The sequence below is a fragment of the Cynocephalus volans genome, chromosome 13 (assembly GCF_027409185.1).
Source record: "Cynocephalus volans isolate mCynVol1 chromosome 13, mCynVol1.pri, whole genome shotgun sequence".
NCBI lineage: Eukaryota > Metazoa > Chordata > Mammalia > Dermoptera > Cynocephalidae > Cynocephalus > Cynocephalus volans.
The window spans coordinates 72,804,427-72,825,695 of NC_084472.1; the positions used below are offsets into that span (position 1 = coordinate 72,804,427).

The 21,269-nt window shown below is 36.2% G+C and overlaps 1 protein-coding gene across 3 annotated transcripts in view; it reads left to right on the plus strand.

The window, feature by feature from the left end:
• The window catches only part of ATP9B (ATPase phospholipid transporting 9B (putative)), a 271,433-nt gene that overhangs the window by 45,538 nt on the left and 204,626 nt on the right, over window positions 1–21,269 (plus strand). For 2 of the 3 annotated variants that reach the window (XM_063076518.1, XM_063076519.1), the window contains exons 4-5: window positions 2,458–2,571; window positions 11,781–11,889. In XM_063076518.1, the coding sequence (XP_062932588.1) occupies window positions 2,458–2,571; window positions 11,781–11,889 (223 nt within the window). Of the gene's footprint in view, window positions 1–2,457; window positions 2,572–11,780; window positions 11,890–21,269 lie in introns of those variants that run through there. The other variant, XM_063076520.1, reaches the window with a different exon arrangement.

Sequence of the window (21,269 nt, forward strand, 5' to 3'; positions counted from 1 at the left end):
ATACTGTAGAAATAATGAAATAAGCTAAGTGAAATTATTAGAAAATAAGTCATAAATTTTGTTTGGCTAGGAATTTGTTTGGAGGGAAAAGTAGAATATAATGTGTAAAGCCTGCTAAGGAATTTGACAAAGAAAGTAAAACAATTTTTATGTAAAAATGACACAGTAACAAAAGATCTATAATATAAGTATTTATACATAGATGTCAGGCCTTGTTATATTGTTATATTATTAGTTGTTTTTAATTAGGCATTATGCTAAATTTAAATACTGACATTTAAATATTTTATTACATTTTATGTTAGTGATATTTCTGGCTTAAAGTATAAAACCAAGTTTACATATGTTCAGAATTGCTGAGTATATTTTGCTTTTTGTATGTTTTTCCCCATCTCCCTTTTTTTTTTGGCAGCTGGCTGATATGCGGATCCAAACCCATGCTCTAACCAACTGAGCTAACCTTCCAGCCCAAATTTCCTATCTTAATAGACAGATTTATTTATCTTTCTAAAGGCAAAGGGATCTGGTACTGATTATATTTCTGTATCAAAGTTTTGTCATGTTCTAGGTATTAGCTCTTATTTTGCAAGAAAAACTCTTGATTCCATGCAATGAGGGCTGTGTTACCTTATATATTCTAATTTAAATAATAGTGCTGACTTTTTATTGGGCATTGATCTTCCCATCCCCCATCCATTCATTGGTTAGCAAATGCTTGATATTTATGTGTTGCTTTATTAAAGCACACAAAACTAATGGCTCCGTTATTAAAAGACTGATATTTTGTCAGTTCAATAAAATGTAGGCTGTCTTTCAGACTGATAAATATCATCATCTTTATTGAATTAAGCCACTGTTTTCTCCTTAGGTTTAAATTATTAAGTACTCACAGATTGCCCAGCCATATACGTTTTCCTAAAGGTCACCAAGTTCCTTTGGTAGATGGCAAAGTATTGATTACAGTGGCTTAAAGCCAACAGTGCAGCTTAACTTTGGTCAAAGTAACTCACACAGCCTGCCCAGACTGGTTGTATCCTGAAAATACCTGTTGATGTGTGTGAAGTAATTACCGTGTGTATCATGTTTTTCTTAAACTGTCTCTGAAGTCAGTCTTTTCATACGAAGTGTAGTATTTTAGAAACATCTGGTAACTACACAGCAGGAATTCTCTTCCACTTTTAGCACAAATGCAATTTCTGAGCTACTAATAGATATATTTGTGCTAACCGAGATTTTAAAGGAATCACTGAGGAAAACGAGAGCTTTCTTTCCTGCTGAGATTAATTTATGAAATAATTCAAAACAGTTTTGGATAGCAGTTGAATATGATCATGAATGTAAACATGTTATTGGTGTAACTGATTTTTTATTCACACTCGTAGCTGTATGACAATGCAGAAACCTAAAAATTGTTGTTCCAGACTCTTTAAGTCAAGAATAGGTACTTGCCTCTGCCCTGCTCTTGTTCAGATTTCCAAATCTTCCATGTTGTGTAAAAGAATCCAGGTTCGGATCCCCGTACCAACCAGCTGCCAAAAAAAAAAAAAAAAAGGCATCAAGAGAGGTTTTGATTTGGAAGTTGCAGGTTTGTAAGTTTGATCTTGAGGCATTTGTAAGTAGAGGTCTATTAATATACTCAATCTTGGATTTTCTTCCTTAAAGATAACTCTATTTGAATTAAAAACAAAAACAAAATGCTTCAGTATTGACATTCCTAAAATTTTATCGAATGGTGAAATTTATTTTACATTTGAAAATATTGTTAAAGATCAACTACCAAAGACTATAAAGAATATGTGGGCAGTTGTCTTCGTGAAAATTGGTGTGTGATTTACATACTTTTATACTCTATCATTTTTTGTTTTGAGGGAAGTAAATACAGGGAGACTAAGGTAGTTTGTCTCCTAGGTCACACCTGTGCATGTTTGGCTTTTTCACTTGGTCTTTGTCACACCTGTGCATGTTTGGCTTTTTCACTTGGTCTTTGTAAAGCTACCCGATGTCCGCGTTAAAAAAAATGGCTATTAAATTTTTTTTTTTACCATTTCAAAGATATAAGGTTCGTATGACTACTGCATCGTTAGTATTTTCTGAGTTGTTGTCAAGATACACATTTGTGTATTTATTGACTTGCTAACATTGGGAAGGTTTTGCTATCTCATTTACTTTGATGTGCATGTAAAATTTATAGATGAGTGTAGAAAACTGAACATTTCATATAAGAAAAGTAAAAAACTTCTAGAGGACACTTTTAACATAGTTAAAGTTCTAATTATCTTTTCTTTTTTAGTTTATTTTAAATAAAATTTTGGGGTAACCTTATCTTTCTTTGTGTGTGGTATAGCTATTGGAAAGCCACTGTTTGATGGAAGTGTGGTTATGTGTTGTGTTGATTTTAAATGAGATATTCAAATTTTCATTTGAGGGATTGTGTTAATTTTCTCTTTTCCTTTTTAGGTGCTGTATGAACAATTCAAGTTTTTCTTGAATCTCTATTTTCTGGTAGTATCCTGCTCGCAGTTTGTACCAGCATTGAAAATAGGCTATCTCTACACCTACTGGGCTCCTCTGGTAAAAGAAAAGACTTTTAAAATTAAGTTAAATTATTAAATATTTAGAATATAGTTTTAAGAGTTGAGACTGTTGAAAGATAAACTGACCAGATTTTTAAACACAGTATCATTGCTGTGTATCATTGAACTTCTGTTAAAAGATTTTACTGAGTTCTGTGGCTTCCGTTCTTTTGCTCCCTGTAGGAGATGTATCAGTAGTGCGCTGCCTGCAGGGCTGCGGGGGCCTGTGGGCCTCCTTAGCTGGAGAAGTTGCAGCGTGCCATTGCTGGTGCAGAGGGTCATCCTGGCACAGCTCCTTCCTGTGCTGATGTAGCTGCTGGGAATGATGCTGGGGGTTGTGGGGTCTCTTCAGTTACTCTCTTGACACCCCAACCTCTGTTCTAAATGTGAGATTATAATTGCTGTGTATCTCTTAATAATTTTACTTATGTATGTATCACTGAAACAGTATACAATCTTTCTTTACATGCTTTAGAAAATTTTATAAAGGTTGTCTCACTTTGTGTGTCCTATTGCAGCATGCTCTTTTTACCCTTGGTTTAGAAAATTGATCCATGTTGGCACATATGTACATCTACTTCATTCATTTTTCACTTCTCTGAAGTATTCCATTTTATGAATATATCACAACTTATTTGTCTCTTCTCTTCAGAAAGGAAACTTCTAGGTTGTTTCTTATTTTTAGCTATTACAAACTTTGCTGTAATGAGCTATTTGATTGTTGATGGTTCCTTACGATTCCTTATGCACATGTGCGAAGACTTCTATCAGTTGTATATTCCCTGGAAGTCTCATTTAAAGAGTGCTGCTGATTTCTTCCATGTAATAATAAAAGCACTATAGCATTATAGAGATTTAAGAGCACAGGGAAAATACTTGGTAATACTGAAAACATGACCATATTTATGATTTTAATGTTTTTATTTCTAGCCCCTTTTTTTGATTCGTAGCTTTACACAGTTTTATTTACCACTTAAATATTATTTGCATTCTGGATTAAAATTTATTTTAACTTAAAAAATGATAGTCTGAGAACACAGATTCTTAAAAATCTAAAGGAAAATCCTCTGTATCTTGCTTTTTGCCTTTTGTTCTTATCAACACTGATTTAAGTACCTTTTAAAGAAAATGTCCTTTAGATGGATTTTTCATGAAGAATTTTATTTGATCTGTTTATAAAATTGATTATCTTGGCCATACCTGAAGCGAAGTGTGAGTGTGTGTATTCACCAAGACAATAAAACATTTCTGTACTTTATTTTCATACAAGTACTCATGTCCAGTTCTAGCTTCAATTTTAAGTTCCTTAGTTTGAATTTTCAGCCTTAAGTTTTTTGAAGTACATTATCATTTTTTTGACATGTAAGAATTAACTTTAATTGTGTTTAGATAAGTATCTCAGGAAGAAACAACTTCAATATCATATGATTGTGTCTTAAGTGTTACAAAGAGAAGTGAAAAGCCCTTTCTTTCAAGTTAAGTAATGCTGAATGTTGCCTCTGACACACATAGATAAGTTCTCTTGTATCCCGGGTATTATACTGTTAGATCTCAGAAATAATCTACTTTTTAAAATGATTTTCTTTGGTTCCTTGGTTTGGCAGCAGCCACAATTGATGACTTCTCTCAGATAACAGATGGTGAATATTGTTAGTGTGCATGCTGTATGCTTCCACTGTTTGTATTCAGCAAAAATCTTAGAAAGCTGATGTGCACATTAGGCTCACCTTCAAATCCAAAAAGATGCCTTTTAGGGTATATTGGTTCTTTGATCCAGGCTCACCTCAGAAATTTTTTAAAAACTTTGAAAATCCATAGACATTAAATAAAGAAGATCTTTTTATTAATCTAAGCATAGTTGAAGAACCTTTAACATATACTAAATCTAAAGAAACTTCTTTAAAGAAAACTATTTAAAAGAATGCAAATTCTGGATTACATATGTGTATCTGTTTGAACCAAAGGAAATGTTCTTCAGCAAAGATCTCTTCGTAAGCCCTTGAGTTTTTGCTCTTTCTGTAACAATTTTAACCCCATTATGCCCAGGACCTGTCATAGCATGTGATCTTTAAGTACATTGACATTTTTGGCATCTTTCTTTTTGCTCGCTCTCTAAGGTTCTGTGAGGTTGTTCAACAAGAAGGTATCAGTTAAAATTGGGATGTTTTTGAAAACAGTGATAGCTTAGTTAATAATCTTTCCTTTTCCATTACTCCCAGCAATATTATTTATTAGCTTTAGCTCTGAACTAATTTGTCATATTTTCCAATATAACAGAAGAATAACTGGAAATAAAATGATTTCATTACATTATCATGTCAGAATGGAGATTACCTTTTGTGTTGTTCGGCTTTCAAAACAGGTCTTCGAGGCAAACCTTGTGTCATCAGAGTAACAAAACAGATTGTAATGCTTCTATCAAAATTAATAAGAGGGAGTAGATAAGTCCATGTGGAAGGTTTTTTAGATAAAGGAAAATCTGGCTGTGTTGATTTTTAACACTGTATCTTCTGTATAAAATATCTTCCTGTTACTTCATTGATACATAACTGGGAACCAGGTAGACTGTATGGCGAGGAATCCATCTATGTGGACTCTGATTTTCAGTCTGATTTAAAAACCCGTCCTTCTGTCCATCCTTTTTTGTGATTGTCTGCACTAGCGGTATGGGTGAAGTATGAGAAGGAAAGGCAAAACCAGCTGCAGTGTACTTTGGGGCCCTGCCATCCAGAGAAAACCACTGTTAGTGAGCTGTGTGTCCTTGGCAGAGTTACTGACTCATTTTGTAACTCGGTTTCCTTATCTGTAAATTAGAGGTAGAAGTACATGTGTCATAAGGTTTTTGTGGCATTTAAAAGATGTCGCTTATTTAAGATACCTAGAAAAGTGTATGGCATATGATAAACCGTGAAAGGTAACTGATAATATACCAGTGGAATTTTTTCTCTTATTAAAAAAATGTATTTTGTTTTGGCATTTGGTCCACATGGCTGTTTGGAGAAATAGGAGAAAGGCAGTCGACTGGCCACATGAGACGCCCCTGCTGTTCAGTCTGACTAACAGGCTCATGCACAGATTCTGCATTTCCATGATGACAGCATTTCACTGTGGCCTTTTTTGTTTCCAGTTTCGATTTTTTTAGGGAGCAGTACTGTAACTTAAGTCTCTGACTTGGTTGGTACTATAGTTATGGGAAGACCCAACTACTCCTGCTATGAGACTTGCTTATCCAAATCTTCTATAAATCACCAATTTGTTAGGTTCCAACTAGGAACTCAGAAAATCTAAACCCATAAAGCAGATGCCCAGTTACGTAGACTCTGGTGGTTTAGAAGGAAATAGTGGCATTGACTTCCCTTTCCTTCAGTCTACTTTATGTTCTTAGGCTGGTCATAGGGTGTGTTTTCAGAGTAGATATGCTGGAGACAGATGTGATGGGGGTGACACCTCTTGGCTGTTGCTGACCCTACACATCTGTTATTTATTCAGATAAACCTTAGATTTGGAATGTGTTGTAAAGCAGTTTATATACTCTAGCAGTCCTTGCCTGTGACCAGGGTTCTGTTTCCTCTTAAGAGTGTCTCACTCTTGTTTTCAGAAGTTGAGATGCTTTTCATTCCATCTTTTCTAATATTACTCCATTAGAAGAGGGAGCTGATTTTCACTTGATGCTTTGAGTTCTTAGAAGCACTAGGAAATAGCACATTCTTGTGGTTCATAATTACTTAATGAATTCAGAGTTAAATTTTGCTGTCTTTAAGCTGTAGTCTAAAGGGGTGAACATTAGAGTCAGCTGCAGAGTGTAAGTAACATATATGTCTGGAGCCTGTTCCCTGGAAATGAGAGGTACAGGTACACATGTCAGGTAGAGCCTGAGCAAATCGGTGTTGAGAAAAATCTTCCCAGGTGAGTACAATGTGGTCACCTGATTAAAAACCATTTCTTTAAAATACTGACTACAATATGTAAACAAAATATTCTTGGCAATTGCCCTTATGCTCTTGTCTCCCAAGGTGAGTCAGTTGTAAATAGGATGTTAATAAATTACTTCTACACCATGAACATGAGGCTCTAACAGTAAAAATTCTCCTACATGGGAAGGGCTAGAGAAGTGTATTTTCTGGATTCAAACATGTGATTTTTTCCTGTTACCAAAGTTGAGCTTTGACTTACAATGTGTACATTTTCTTCCCATCCAAAACTATTACTAAAATAATAATAATGTGTCTTAAAACCAGTGGCGTCTTTGGATCAAGGAAATATAGTGTTTCTTTATGAGTTTACCGTGAATTTCTTATTTGTGTACATTCAGGTTATTTCTAGTTACTCATATTTATGTTGGGATCCTGGATTTTTTTCCTTTAGGGTAAGTTTTGAGAAGTGAAACTGCTTGGTTAAATATGTGTAAATTTTAAGGCTTTTGATAATACCAAATTTCTAAAGACTTTTTGGGGGGCTGTCTGCTGCTTTGGCTTCTCATATTTATTCTTATCTTTGCTAACTTTAGTTCTAATAAAATAATGAGTTATATTCAAGTTCTTTTTTGTCTCTAAAAAGGTTCTTTGATAACCACTTTTACTTCATTGCTGCTTTGTCATGGCAAAGTTATTAGCATTGGAGAAGCTGGCCATAATTCCCTATAGTGCATTCTTCATTCTGTTACAGAGACATTTGATTATAATATAAAGATCTCTTCTGCTCTTAAAATTTTGTACTTCCTTCACCAACATAACTCTTACTGGTAAAATACCAAATGCTTTCCCTCAGTATGAGGAATGAGGATGTCTCCTCCCACCACTTCTATTCAAGAGTGTGTCGAAGGTAGTATGAGTAGGGCAAGTAGGCAAGAAAAAGAAATAAAAGGCATCTAGATGGCCAAGAAGAAGAGAGGCTCTCTCTCTGTTCACAGACAGCATGATCTTGTGTATAGGAAAACCTAAGGAATCCACACACACACAAATATTGGAACTAAAAAATCAGTTAGCAAGATTGCAGGATACAGGATAAGTATACAAAAATGATTTGTATTTCTATACGCTGGCAATGACCATCCAAAAATGAAATTAGGGTAGCAATTCCATTTATAATAGTATCAAAAAGAAAAAAATACACAGGAATAAATTTAGCTAAAGTGAAAGATTATTGAAAACTACAAAACATTTTTGAAAAAAATTAAAGATGATCTGAGTAAATAGAAAGTCATCACATGTTCATGAGTTGAAAAACTTAGTATTGTTAAGATGGCAGTACTCTCCACATTCGTCTGCAGATTCAACCCAATCCCAGCTGGCTTGTTGTGCAAAAATTGACAAGCTGATCCTAAAATTGGTAGGAAAATGCAAGGGACCCAGAGTAGCTGATGCATCGTAGAAAAGGAGATCAGAGTAGGAGGACTCACACTTCCTCATTTCAAAACTTACTACAAACTACAGTAATCAAGAGTGTGCTACTGACATAAGGACAGGTATGTAGATCAATGGAATATGATTGAGAGTCCAAAAATCTTTACATTTACAACAAATGGATTTTTAGCAAGGGCATTGTATTATTCCATTTTGTGTTGGTATAACAGAATACCTGAGACTGGTTAACTTATAAAGAACAGAGGTTTATTTGGATGATGATTCTGGGACAGCTGCATCTGGTGCAAGCCTCAGACTGCCTCTACTCATGGTGGAAAGCGGCAGGCAGCTGGTGGGTACAAGCAGATCATGTGGTGAGAGAGAGAGAGATATTCATGAGGGATCCACCCCCCATGACCCAAACTGCTTCTAACATTGCCAAGTTGGAGACCAGATTTTGACATGAGCTTTGGGGAGAGAACATATCCAAACTCTGTCAGGCAGCAAGACAGTTCCACAGAGAAAGAGTAGTTTTTTCCAGAAATAATTCTGGGTGTATCACGGGAGCTCCACATCTGAAGGGCACTCACGTAGTGTTCTCCTATTCCAAAGAAACTCGTCCAGTATTGCCGTAGGTAGAGACATCGGTTTATTAGACTTAGGGAGGTGGTGGCCGGTCAGCTAGAAATCCACCCTCCCATGGGGTACATACAACAGTTATATAGTGAACAGATCAAAGTAGAGCTGTAAATCATTTGCATGCTTATGTGCCCCTCACCAGACTCAGATCTTGCAGGAGATCTGGCTGAGTAGTTAAGTTGACCCCTCCTGGCAACAGAATAGTTAACACCAGTGTTCTAACTCCATTTACATGCCAATCAATTTACTCAGAGATCTTGATTCCTACTGACTTCCATTTGTCTTTAAAGTAGTTTCCCAGGGGGGAGGGGAAACTGGTATGCACAGGGAAGGGGGATATAGGTCTGTGTCCAGCATTACCTTACATTGGGACAACTGGATATCCACATACAAAAAAACAAAGTTGGACCCCTTCCTCACATTGTACACAAAAAGTAAGATGGGTTACAAACCTAAATGGAGGAGCTGAAAGTGTGGATATCCACATACAAAAAAACAAAGTTGGACCCCTTCCTCACATTGTACACAAAAAGTAAGATGGGTTACAAACCTAAATGGAGGAGCTGAAAGTGTAACACTCCTAGAAGAAATTGTATAGGCAAATCTTCATGAACTTGTACACCAAAAGCCCAAGTGACAAAAGAAAAAAATAGTAAATTGGATTTTATTAAAATTAAAAGCTTTTGTGCAGGAGAGGACACCATCAAGAAAGTAAAAAGATAACCCAGCATGGGAGAAAATATAAGATCATATTTGTAAATCATATATCTAACAAGATAATGTGTATTCAGAATAAAAAAAGAACTACAACTCAACAACTTACAAATTAAACAGTGGGTTTAATTCAGAAGGATCCGAATAGATATTTACCCAAGCAAGGTACACAAATGGCTGATAGGCACATGGAAAGTTGTTCACCATTATTAGTCTCTAGGGAAATGCAGACTAAAACCACAAGATACCACTTTACACTCATAGGATGGCTGCAATCAAATGGGTAGATAGTGACAGGTGTTGGCAAGGCTGTGAAGTTGGAACCTGTGCTAACTGCTGATGGGTCTGTAAAGTGGTGCAGCTGCTTTGGAGAACAACTGGCAGTTCCAAATCTAAACGTATAGTTACCGTATCACCCAGAATAGGCAAATTCATAGAGACAGAAAGTAGATTAGTTGCTGCCAGGGCTGGGAGGCAGACGCAGTGAGAGGTAACTGCTAATGGTTATGGGTGTTTCTTTTTGGATGATGAAGATATTCTAAAATTAAATGGTAGTGATGGTTGCATAACTCTGTGAATGTACTAAAATATAACAAATTATAGTTTAAATTTTATGGCATGTGAATTATATATCAACACAGCTGTTATTAAAAAAAGAATACAGTGTGTGCTGAAGGCCTAGGTGAGGTCTCATTCCACCCTGTAGGCTGGTTATCTTCCTGTGGCAAAGACGGGCACATGCAGACCCATGCTGTCCTTCTTTGCACATGGATACATCAGTTGTTCGTGGCTTCTTTTTCAGTGAGTCCAAGGGTGGTTTTAGGATACTTCTCAAAACAGTCCTTCCAGTAACTACTGGAAATACATTGGTAAAGGTCAGATGGGGTACCTCATGGTGTTTCAGGAGACTGCTCATGGTCCCGGGTGTAGGAGGTCAAGCAGCCTGGAGTGGGAGACAAGGCACGAGATCTGTCATTCTTAAGGTTGGGGGAGCATGGCACTTTGGTGAAAGGGGCATAAATAGTGGGGAGCCACCAAAGATTTCCCATCCCTGGAGGATGATTTTGAGGGGAACGAGGCTGGGAAAGGGAACACTGTCTCAATGTGGTAACTTAGGGTGGGCTGAGGAAGGCCTGAGAGCGTTGGGCTGGAGAGACGCACGGGAAGCACAGAGCTGGAGGAAGACATTGTGGCATTATTTATGGGTGGTGGCAGTGCCAGCATTGAGGGGTGATCGTATGGATACAGAGGAGTGGCAGGGTGTCAGAAGCAGAGGAATTGGAGAGGAAGAGGAGGTGGTGAACAGGGCTGTACACAGAGGGGGAGTTTGTTTAGGTGGTCCACCTCATTTGAGAGTAGTCTCAGTTGGCTGGGGTGAAAGGACATGTGTTGAATTGGGGAGTAAACAGGATGTGCAAATGTTTCCCCTACACCAGTGTAGACTAAGGGAGAAGACGACACAGGTGTGCTTAGGGAGAGATGGCTGCAGGTCATGGAGAGGCTCAGCAAGGCAGATGGAAAGTGACGTAGAGACATTTGAAGTCACATAGACTTGGGCTGTAGAGAGGGGACAGACATAAGGTCGTCAGGTTGATTTTGAACGGGAAGGGAGACTGGAGGAATACATGCCACTTAAAGGATACTTGAGAAAAATACCGTTTCAGTAATGGTACAAGAAACAGTCTCAGGGGGCCCACTTAATTTAGCCTATTGGTTATACAGAAAAAAAAAAGCTGGAATAAGAGATTATTGTCCTTTCAATGGAAATTCATGCGGTGTTCTGTTATTTACAAAGTAGATTAAACAAGGTCATCAGTAGTAAGAAGCCTGTTGAAGAGGTTTCTTTATTTAGTCATGCAGTGTGTCAAAAATACATGTGCAGTCTTTAAAAGAGACAGACAGGTTTCCCAGCAGATAACAAGTATATTAAAGTTTCATTAAGGTAGCATCAAATTAATCTATTCAGATTTTTACTTAAAAAGTGAGATGAAAAACTATGATAACTATACCCGTGCTCTCCAATGCAGTTGTATAATAATGTACTATGTAAGAAAATTGATCAGCATGAGTATTGTATCTGGAATTATTTTGTGTTCCTGAATGCTTTTATTCTATCAGAAGAATTTAAGTGCAGAAATTAAGTATAAGGTTTTTATGTCAGTCATTGTTGATTCGACATTTGAATGCCTGAGTGTTCTATTTATAATTCATGGATTTTTTTAAAGATTGCTAATTTTTTTCTTTGGGTTACTAAGTATTTTTTGATGTTTAACGTGAAATACATATTACAATGTGAATTTAAAATTTTTTCTTAGAGTTGTAAATCTTTTACTATGTATTATATTCCTTTTGTAGTATTTCGTTGTTTTGTCTTGTTCTCTTTGTTTTCATTTACTTTATGTTTTAGGGTGTAATATAAATTGAAGGGAAAAAAGTAAAACTAAATAAGAAAGAATTTTCCCTTTTTTTTGGTTAAAGTTCAATTTCTAAAACACTTTATTTTGTTTTACAGGGATTTGTCTTAGCTGTTACTCTCACTCGGGAAGCAATTGATGAATTTCGTCGTTTTCAGCGAGACAAGGAGATGAATTCACAACTATACAGCAAGCTTACAGTAAGAGGTTAGCAAGACACTTTTAAGCCTACTCAGCATTTGCTTAATGTAATCATTTTAGAGTTAACAAATGCAAGAGAACATGTCCTAATTCTGTCATTGAAATAGTATTATGCAAGTAGAGAAAACGAAATTTATTACTTACAGTTTTGGAGGCTGGGAAATCCAAAGTCCAGAGAACACATTTGGTGAAGGCCTTGGTGGTGGCGACACTGACCTAAGGGTCTCATATGGCAGAAAAGGGGTCTCATATGGTGGAGCAAGAGAGAGAGTTCCTCATGCACTCTTCTATTACAGCCCCCAGAACCACACCTCTGACCACCATTATTAATCCATTCACTGCAGCATGGTCCTACAATATAATCACCTATTCAAGGCTTACCTTTCAATTACCATAATAGGATCTTCTACTCTCAACATTTACAGTGGGAATTACGCTAATATATGAACTCTAAGGGACACAATTCGATCAATCCACAGTAGTATCTAATTAATTTTCCTATAATATATAATACATGCAAATTTCAGGGTAGATTTTTTTTTTATTCACTAGATACTTGGATGTATATATGTGTATATATTTATATTTATGTATGTGTGTATATATTTACATTTTTATATACATACATATATACACACATTATGTGCACATACAAACACATATGCATATGAAAATATATTAATAATTATATGTTGTTCTCTATTACAGTACTCAGACACATGTGAAACCCAACTTTTGTATACACATTTTCTGTGAAACATAATATCAATTTATCTAAAATTTCATTTTTGTATTATATTTTAAACACACTCATGAAGGTCAGACATCTCTACCATGGCCTTTAACTATATGTAAGTAAAAAAGGCCTTGAGCACCTGAAATGAATGTTGTGATTGTAATATGGTAACTGACAAGCACATTTCTCCTTTACCTTTGTTCAGTGCTTTAACCTTGCTTAACTTACGTTCTTAAAGAGTTTGTTTATCTGATTTTTCAGTGCATCGTAGAAAAAGAAGCAATATGTTAGGAAAAGAATGTGAGAAACTTACGAATAGGCCTCATGACAGTAGAAAAGTGGCCATTACACCTTGGCAATGAGAGGAACACTTAAAACTAAGTGGATGTTAATAGTAACCCCAAAGTCTGTTTAAAAATAAAGTTTAAAGGAGTGGATTTTGTTTGTATCTTCTGTGTATATGTGGACATGTACGAGTTATTTACTTGAAGTAATTCCTTCAAAATTTATTTATTTTTAAGAGCTATTGGGCTGTATTTCATAAAACATAAAATTCATTCACTTAAAGTGTACAGTTCATTGGTTTTTGGTATATTTAAAATTGTGCAACTGTTATCATGATCTAATTTTAGAGCATTTTTAACATTCCAAAAAGAAACACTGAATACATTAGCAGTCACTCCTCATTCTTGCCCCTTCCCTCCCTACCCAGCCCTCCACTAGTCGATTTTCTGTCTCTGTGGTTTTTCCTTTTCTGGACATTTTGTACAAATGAAATCATGCAGTATATGGACTTTTTTCACTAGGTATGTTTTCAGGATTCATTCATGTTGAAGCATGTATCGGTACTTTTTTTTTTTTTTTTTTTGCCGCCAAATATTCCACTGGATTTTACACCACATTTTGTTTATCCATTCATCAGTAGATGGACATTTGGGTTGTTTCTACTTTGTGACTATTGCAAATAACGCTGCTATGAACATTTGAGTATAAGGTTTTCGGTTAATATTTTCATTTCTCTTGGATGTGTACCTAGGAGTGAAAGTTCTGGATTATATGAAACTCTATGTTTTAGCATTTTGAAGAGATGCCAACCTATTTTCCTAATTTGCCACATTGTTTTACATTCTCACCAGCAATTTATGAGGGTTCCAAATTCTCCACCAACCCTTGTTACTGTCTGCCTTTATAATTGTAGCCAATGCTTTTTGATTGTAGTGGATGTGTAGTATCTTGTGGTTTTGATCTGCATTGCCCTAATGACTAATGATGTTGAGTAGCTTTTCACATGCTTATTTTTCATTTTTATATTTTCTTTGGGTAAATGTCTGTTCAGATCCTTTGCCCACTTTTTAACTGGGTTACTTGTCTTTTAGTTATTGAGTTGTAAGAGTTCTTTTGATACTCTGGATTTAAGTCCCTTGGCAGATGTATGCTTGCAAGTATCTTCTGCAATTCTGTGGGTTATATTTTCACTTCCTTGATGGTCTCATCTGATGTATAAAAATTTTTAATATTGATGAAGTCCACTTCGTGTTTTTTTTTTCTTTTGCTGCTTGTGCTTTTTGTATTGTGTCAGAGAAACAATGTGCCAACTGAACTTTAAAAAGATTTACTTCTGGGGCCGAGCCCGTGGCGCACTTGGGAGAGTGCAGCGCTGGGAGCGCAGCGACGCTCCCGCGGCGGGTTCGGATCCTATGTAGGAATGAGGAATGGCTGGTGCACTCACTGGCTGAGTGCTGGTCACGAAAAAGACAAAAAAAAAAAAGATTTACTTCTGTGTTTTCTTCTAGGAGTTTTATAGATTTAGCTCTTTCATTTATGTCGAAAAATCAAGCAGAAGCTATCCTAACTTTGTTAGAACTCTGGAAAACAGAGGTTGATAGCACCCAAGCAATTGCTGAATCAGGAAAAGGCAACTTAAAAATCTGTAGGAAAGCTTTTTTTTGTACAATTGCTTTAATCTCAACTCTTCCCTAGCAAGGTACTAGTCCTGAAGATGTAATCCGAGTTCCCAGTTTGCAGAGCATACATAGTCCATTAAAAAGAATTGTGCTTGGCCTTCTAACCAGTCTGGGAGCTACTTGAGGGACTGACCCAAGGTACTGGTCTTTTGTTCACCTAACTTAGTGGAAAAGCAGCAGGCATTTTTCAAACATATGCAGGCTAATGAACAACCTGGAGTAGCCTGGGGTGAAAGATTACAGTTGATACGTACAGTAGTTTCAAATGCCAGGCAGAAAAAGCTGGGGAGACAGTATCTTTGGGAAATTTGGGCATTCAGAAGTGCCTGTGTATACTGGGGAATTTCGAAAGCCATTTGCAAGCTGAGAACTGGAGGAATGCTCAGAACAGACCTGAGAATGTCTCTTGCCTTTGGCTGATCACTAGGCTGTGCAGCAGGAGCAAGGTTGAGGCAGAGTTGTACGTGGCCTGGCCGAGTCCTGAAGGAGGGCTCCGCACAAGGACTGGAGAGGTTTTGTTTTATAGTTCTGTTTATTTCTTCTTCTTCTTCTTTTTTTTTTTGTCTTTATTTTTCTCTTCTCAAGCTCCTCACATTCAAGGAAATTTCTCCTGATACACTGGTTGGATACAGGCTAATGAGAGTGGCTACACATGACAAAGAATGAACACTTTACAAAATAGCTCAGAAGAATCACTGAACAAACACAGCCACAGCACATGGCAAGCAGCAGAACTAACCCGAGGAGGGAGAAATACCTGATTTCCAAAACTGCCTGATTATAGTATTCAAATGTCCAGTTTTCCACAAAACATTACAAAGCATGTGAAGTAACAAAGATTGTGCCCCGTTCACAGAGAAAATGAGTAGACACTGACCCTGAGGATGCCCAGACGTTGACTTACCAGGCAAGGAGCTTACATCAGTGCCCAGAAAGGTAAAAGAGACCACGGAGAAACTGCTGAAAGGTACTGGGAATTAGAATGACGTGCGAGCAAGTGGAGAGTGCCAGTGTAGGTGGAGCAGTGACACAGAGGAAGCAAACGGATTCTGGAGCAGGATAGTACAGTAAATGAAAACAAAAACTCACTAGAGAGTTGAATAGCAGGTTTGAGCAGGCTGAAGAAAGAACAGTGAACTTAATTTAAGCCTAGATCAATTGAAATTATCCAGTTTGAAAAGCAGAAAGAATGAGGAAAAATGAACAGTGCTTAAGAGACCTGTGGAATAGCATCAAGTGCACCAACACACACCCACTAGGAATTCTAGAAGGCCAGGACAGACAGAAAGCACAGAGAGAATCTTTGGAGTAATAGTCACTGAAAACTCTAAAAGTGATGAAAGACCTGAATCTGTACATTCAAGAAGTTAAGTGAACCCCGAGAAGGCTAAGCACAAAGAGACCCATACCAAGACACGTAATCAGACTGTTGAAAACCAGAGACTAAGAGAACATCCTGGAAGCAGCAAGAGAGAAGTGCCTGGTCATGTACAAGGGATCCTCAATAAGATTTTATCAGAAACCATGGCAGTCTGAAGAGGGTGGATGACATTTTTAAAATGGTGAAAGAAAAATACTGTCAACCAAGAGTTCTATATTGGCTCTGTCATTCTGAAATGAAGAAGTTAAGACATACCCAGATGAACAAAAGCTAATAAGGACATTATCAAGAAAGTGAAAAACAGTTCACAGAATGGGAAGAAATATTTTTAAATTGTATATCTGATAAAAGTCCATTATCCAGAATATGAAAAGAACTCTTATAATTCAACAACAAGAAGATAACCCAATTAAAACATAGGCAAAGGACCTGAATAGACATTACTGTAAAGAAGATGTGTAAATGGTCAACAAGCAATGGAACAATGCTCAGTCAACATCATTAATTTATAGGGAAATGTAAATGAAAGCCACAGTGAGGTACCGCAACAACATATTTTCTAAATGGTAGGTTGGCTATCTCTTTAAAAAAGGTGAAGTAACAAGTATGGGACGAGGTGTGGAGAAATTGGAATCCTTGTATATTGCTTGTGGGCATGCCGCATGGTCCAGCAGCTGCGCAAAACATTTTTGCAGTTTCTCAAATAGTTAAACTTAGAATTTAAAACAGGAACCCAAGCAGATATTCACCCATGTTCATCACAGCACTGTTCATAATAGCCAAAAGGTGATAACAGCCCAAATGCTCATGCGTGGGTGAATGGATAAACAAATTATGGTGCATTCCTGCAGTGGAATGTTACTCTGGCATAAAAGTAATAAAGGACTGACACGTGCTACAACATGAATGAACCTTGGAAACTTCATGGTATGTGAAAGAAGCCAGGTGCAAAAGGTGACATGTTATGTGATTTCATTTGTATGAAATATCCAGAATAGGTAAATCAACAGAGATCAGATGCAGATTGGTGGTTTCCACAGCCTGGTGGAGGAAGAGGAGAGCACCTGCTTGATGGGTCCGCGGTTTCCTTTGATGGTGGTGAAAATGTTTGGAACCTGATAGAGTTGGTTGCACAACAATTGTAGTAAATGCCACTGAATTATTCACTTTAAAGTAGCTAATTCTGTGTTATGTCAGTTTAATCTAAAAATGGTATAGAATGTTGAGGAAAACATACTACAGTACTATTATGTCTCATACATTTGTGATGCTCGAACTCAAGAGTACATTAAAAATAGCTTTCAGTAGGTTTATTTCAATACAAATGGAAAATTAGTTTTTTTAAAAAATCACTCATTGTTGCTGGTGATGTAAGAAGCGGAAATTTTACATATAAATGATGATAATGATAGCTATTTTTTGGACTTCCTTTTGTGTGTCAGTATACTACTAATAATACTTATTCTCATAGCCACCATCATCCAAGGTAGTTGGTATTGTCTCCAAGTAACAGATGAGAAACCTGCGGCTTATGCTGAGACTTGCCCTGAGTCCCAGTAGTATTGGTAGAGCTGGTGCTTCAGCTGAGTCATCCCGACCTTCAGCCCCTCCTTCTTTCAGCCGTGGCACACCGCTTCCTGGCTGGTTATTCTAATGCATATGTTTGATGACAAAATCTAGAGTCTGTCTAGGCTTATTACTGAGTACAGTTTAAAATGTATTTTTTCATCAAGAATATTTGCTGTTTATCTCCTTTTGCGTTCTAATGTTTTACAGTGACCTATTCTTTGAATGGCATTGATGGTGACTTCTTTATGTGCTTGACTGTGCTTGTTTGTATCATATTCACAACACTGGGGCTTTTTTTTTTTTTTTTTTTATGGACCGGTAAGTGGATTGCAACCCTCGGTATGGTGCGGTCCTTACCACGCTCAGCCAGTAAGCCCACCGGCCATCCCTATGTACGTTCCGAACCTGTGCGCTGCACTCTCCCGAGTGAGCCCCAGGGCCGGCCCAACACTGGGGCTTTTTATATTAGCAGTTTTCAAGTACGTTCTTATGATAGTAAACTGGAAAAATGTTCTGTGCTGTTTTTTTCTTTTGAAAAGGAAACCAGTTCTTATTTTAAATATGTTAATATCCCCAAGGTGCTTTGTTTGGAAGCAGAAGATATTTTAACTACTATATTATTTCAGTCAGACTGGAATGATTTTGTGTTAGCTCTTTGTTTTATTTTCTGATAGGCTACTTTTCTTGTGTAGGAATTATCCTTTTCTATTGTTGTTACTTTTCTTCCTTTCTCCTTGTTGACTGCTTTTATTACTTTTTATTATTATTTTCTATGAGACCGATCCAGAGGCAAAGTCAAGGAGGGAAAAATAAAATAGATTTTCGTACTTGTTAGCAGTTCTTGCAGAACTTCCTGATGAGAAATTTGAATTGTGTAGCCTTTCTGCTTTTAGGTTCTTGAAATCAGTGCTATGTATATTTTTCCCATTGCTAGGTGGAGTGTGTAAAATTGCATGTCTTGTCTGTAATCATCCAGTGGGCTCTGTCACAGTTCAGTTCCACAAGTATTTACTAAGCATGCACTTACTATAAGTTAGGCACTGTTTAAGCCTCATGAGATTGACCCATGAATTAATCCTGAGGTTTGCTTTTTAAAGAGTTCATGTAGTATTCTAGGCATATAAGATAAATTCAGAGCTTTTGTGGTTTGTTTTTGTTTTAATTAGCTACTAAATCTCACCAGGGCTACATCATATTGACCACTACTAGTGTATATTCCAAATTTAAAGCTAAAGCTAACCTGAAACTTTCTTTATATTTAGAAATAGAACTTGAATTCTGTGCTGTGGTTTCTTCATACAGCTTCTGATGATTGTTTTCCAGTGTGTCTTAGATGTTTCTTGGAATAGTTCTGGCATTTTTAAAAACACATTTTCAAGTATTTGAACACGTTAGTGAGAAGAAAGCCTGTTGTCTTTGAATTTAATGTAAATTATGTGTGTATGCGTGTGTGTGTGTGTGTGAATGTGAGAGAGAACCTTTACATATTTACACCTATCTTGTGTTTCAGTTTATTTGCTTAAAAGGAACGTTACCTGTGTGGAGTACAAAAAGACAATCTTCTTTATTCCTGTGTATTTTATCATCTTTGATTCATATTTATCAACACTTTACATTGTTGAACAACTTACTAAAATTCTTAGACATTTTAACATTTAAAAAAGTTAAATGTCTCAATGAAATTTTGTCATCTTTTAGTGAAATTTACTCCATTGGAGAGTAGTAATTACTCCTTGGAAAAGCAAGTGAAGAGATTTTCGAGTCCCTTTTACATACAAGTGTACTTCAGAAAGTTCGTGGAAAGATTCGTATTTTTTTTTTATTCTGTCTTTCCATGAAGTACCCTTGCATTGTCTATGCATTGTGTACTCTTTCAAAGAGAAATCATAAAATATAATGGATTTTATGGGTTGCTCTGTTTTCTTCTTGGCAAAAAGGATTTCCCTTTGTGACAGGCATATCTTAAAATAGTTGGTTTTTCTCCATAGTAAACTCAAATCTCAGTTGAATTTCCCCATCAGAAATTGCTTAGGAGATGATACACTTGAAGTAGAGTTGATTGCTGCAGTCCAGTCCTAAGACAGACACTGCTGACTTTGCTTGTTTTATTTACATAGTATCATCTCTTGTTTGTCCACTTTTGTGGCAGTTTAGATGAAATAGAACAATGGATATTTAGAAATCATTTATGTGCATTTTATTTTATGTAGTTAAAGTAATTCTTCTATAAACATGCTCAGCCTTTTACGTGTTCATCTCATATAGTGCCTTTTCTTGAAGTGTACTTGAGTCGTCTTTGTTGTCTGTGGTCTGAGATCTGAGTGCATTTGAAAAGAATCTACCAAATATTTCATTCAGGAGTCAGTATGTATTACTGTATTTCTACTGTATGATAGTATTTATCAGTCCACTTCTGTATGCTGGCACAAACACTTGCCATACATCATCTCGTGTTCAGTTCCCTGTGGCTGGACCGAGGTGAAGATATATACTCAGGAGTGGACGTGTGTACTCCAGTAGATCTATAAACACAATAGCAGTATTTTTTCCCAGGTAACCCTTACAGGATCTGCATGATTTTATTTATTCAAGATACTCATACAATTAATTTTTTTTAAAAACTTTATTGTTTGGTGATTAGGGTCTAGAAGGTTTGAAACATAATCTTAGAAATGCTGATTGGCTAGCACAGTGTATCATCTTGTAAAGATAAGAATTTACATTAGGAAATAGATAAAAATATACTTTAAGGCAGAATATCTTTTTAGAAACTGTTGACATTTTATTTTATATAGTCAAAGTAATTTTAGAACCATAAGAAGTTAAATCTTGATCTCCCATGCCTTTCATAGAAAATGTGGAGGATATGTTCAGCGAAACTTTTAGCCAAGTCTATGATGATAATTGCCATGCAATGTTTATTACTAATCATACCATTATTGTATATATCTAAACATTTTATTATCAAGTTAGGTAAAATTTTTTCACCAAAATGTCCTTAAATTTTAATCTCCTGCTTTATGTTTTATGATGATGTTTTGTCTTTGAAATTTTAGTCAATTAGGAAATGAGTTAAAATATTAAAATTTATCTTTTGTGTGATGCAGTCTTTTTACCGTTTTGTTGGATATGGTGCTTGTTCTGTGTATAATTTTTATAAATAGAGTATCAATTCCATTTTTACTATATAACATTAAACTATAGAAGATATAAGAATATAATTCTTAATAATTTTGTTCCTTTCTATTTATTTCAGTGATTTTGGGTTCTTTTTTTTTTTTTTTTTCATGTTTGGAAACATTTTTTCATGGTTTTGTAAACTTTTTTCCTCAGAAGTACATATGCATTTGTGTGTGTGTGTGTGTGTGTGTGTGTGTGTACTTGCTTTCTAAAAAAGGATCATACTGTTGTACTTTCCTTTTTTTAATATTATGAACATTCCCATGTCATTAAGTATTTTGTAATCAGGAGCTCAGTTAGTTAGAGCACAGCCTTATAACACTAAGGTTACGGGTTTGGATCCCTGTACCAGTCAGCGCCCCCCCGCCAAAAAAAGTATTCTGTAATATCATGTTTAATGGTTGTATAATATTGCATCATGAGAATATATCATCATTTAATTTTTAAAATTTTAAAAATATTTTTATTGATTATACATATTCTTGGGGCAAGAGCTGACTGTCAGCACCTGTGTCCAAGTTGTGGTGAGCAAATCAAAACTATCAGCATGTCCACC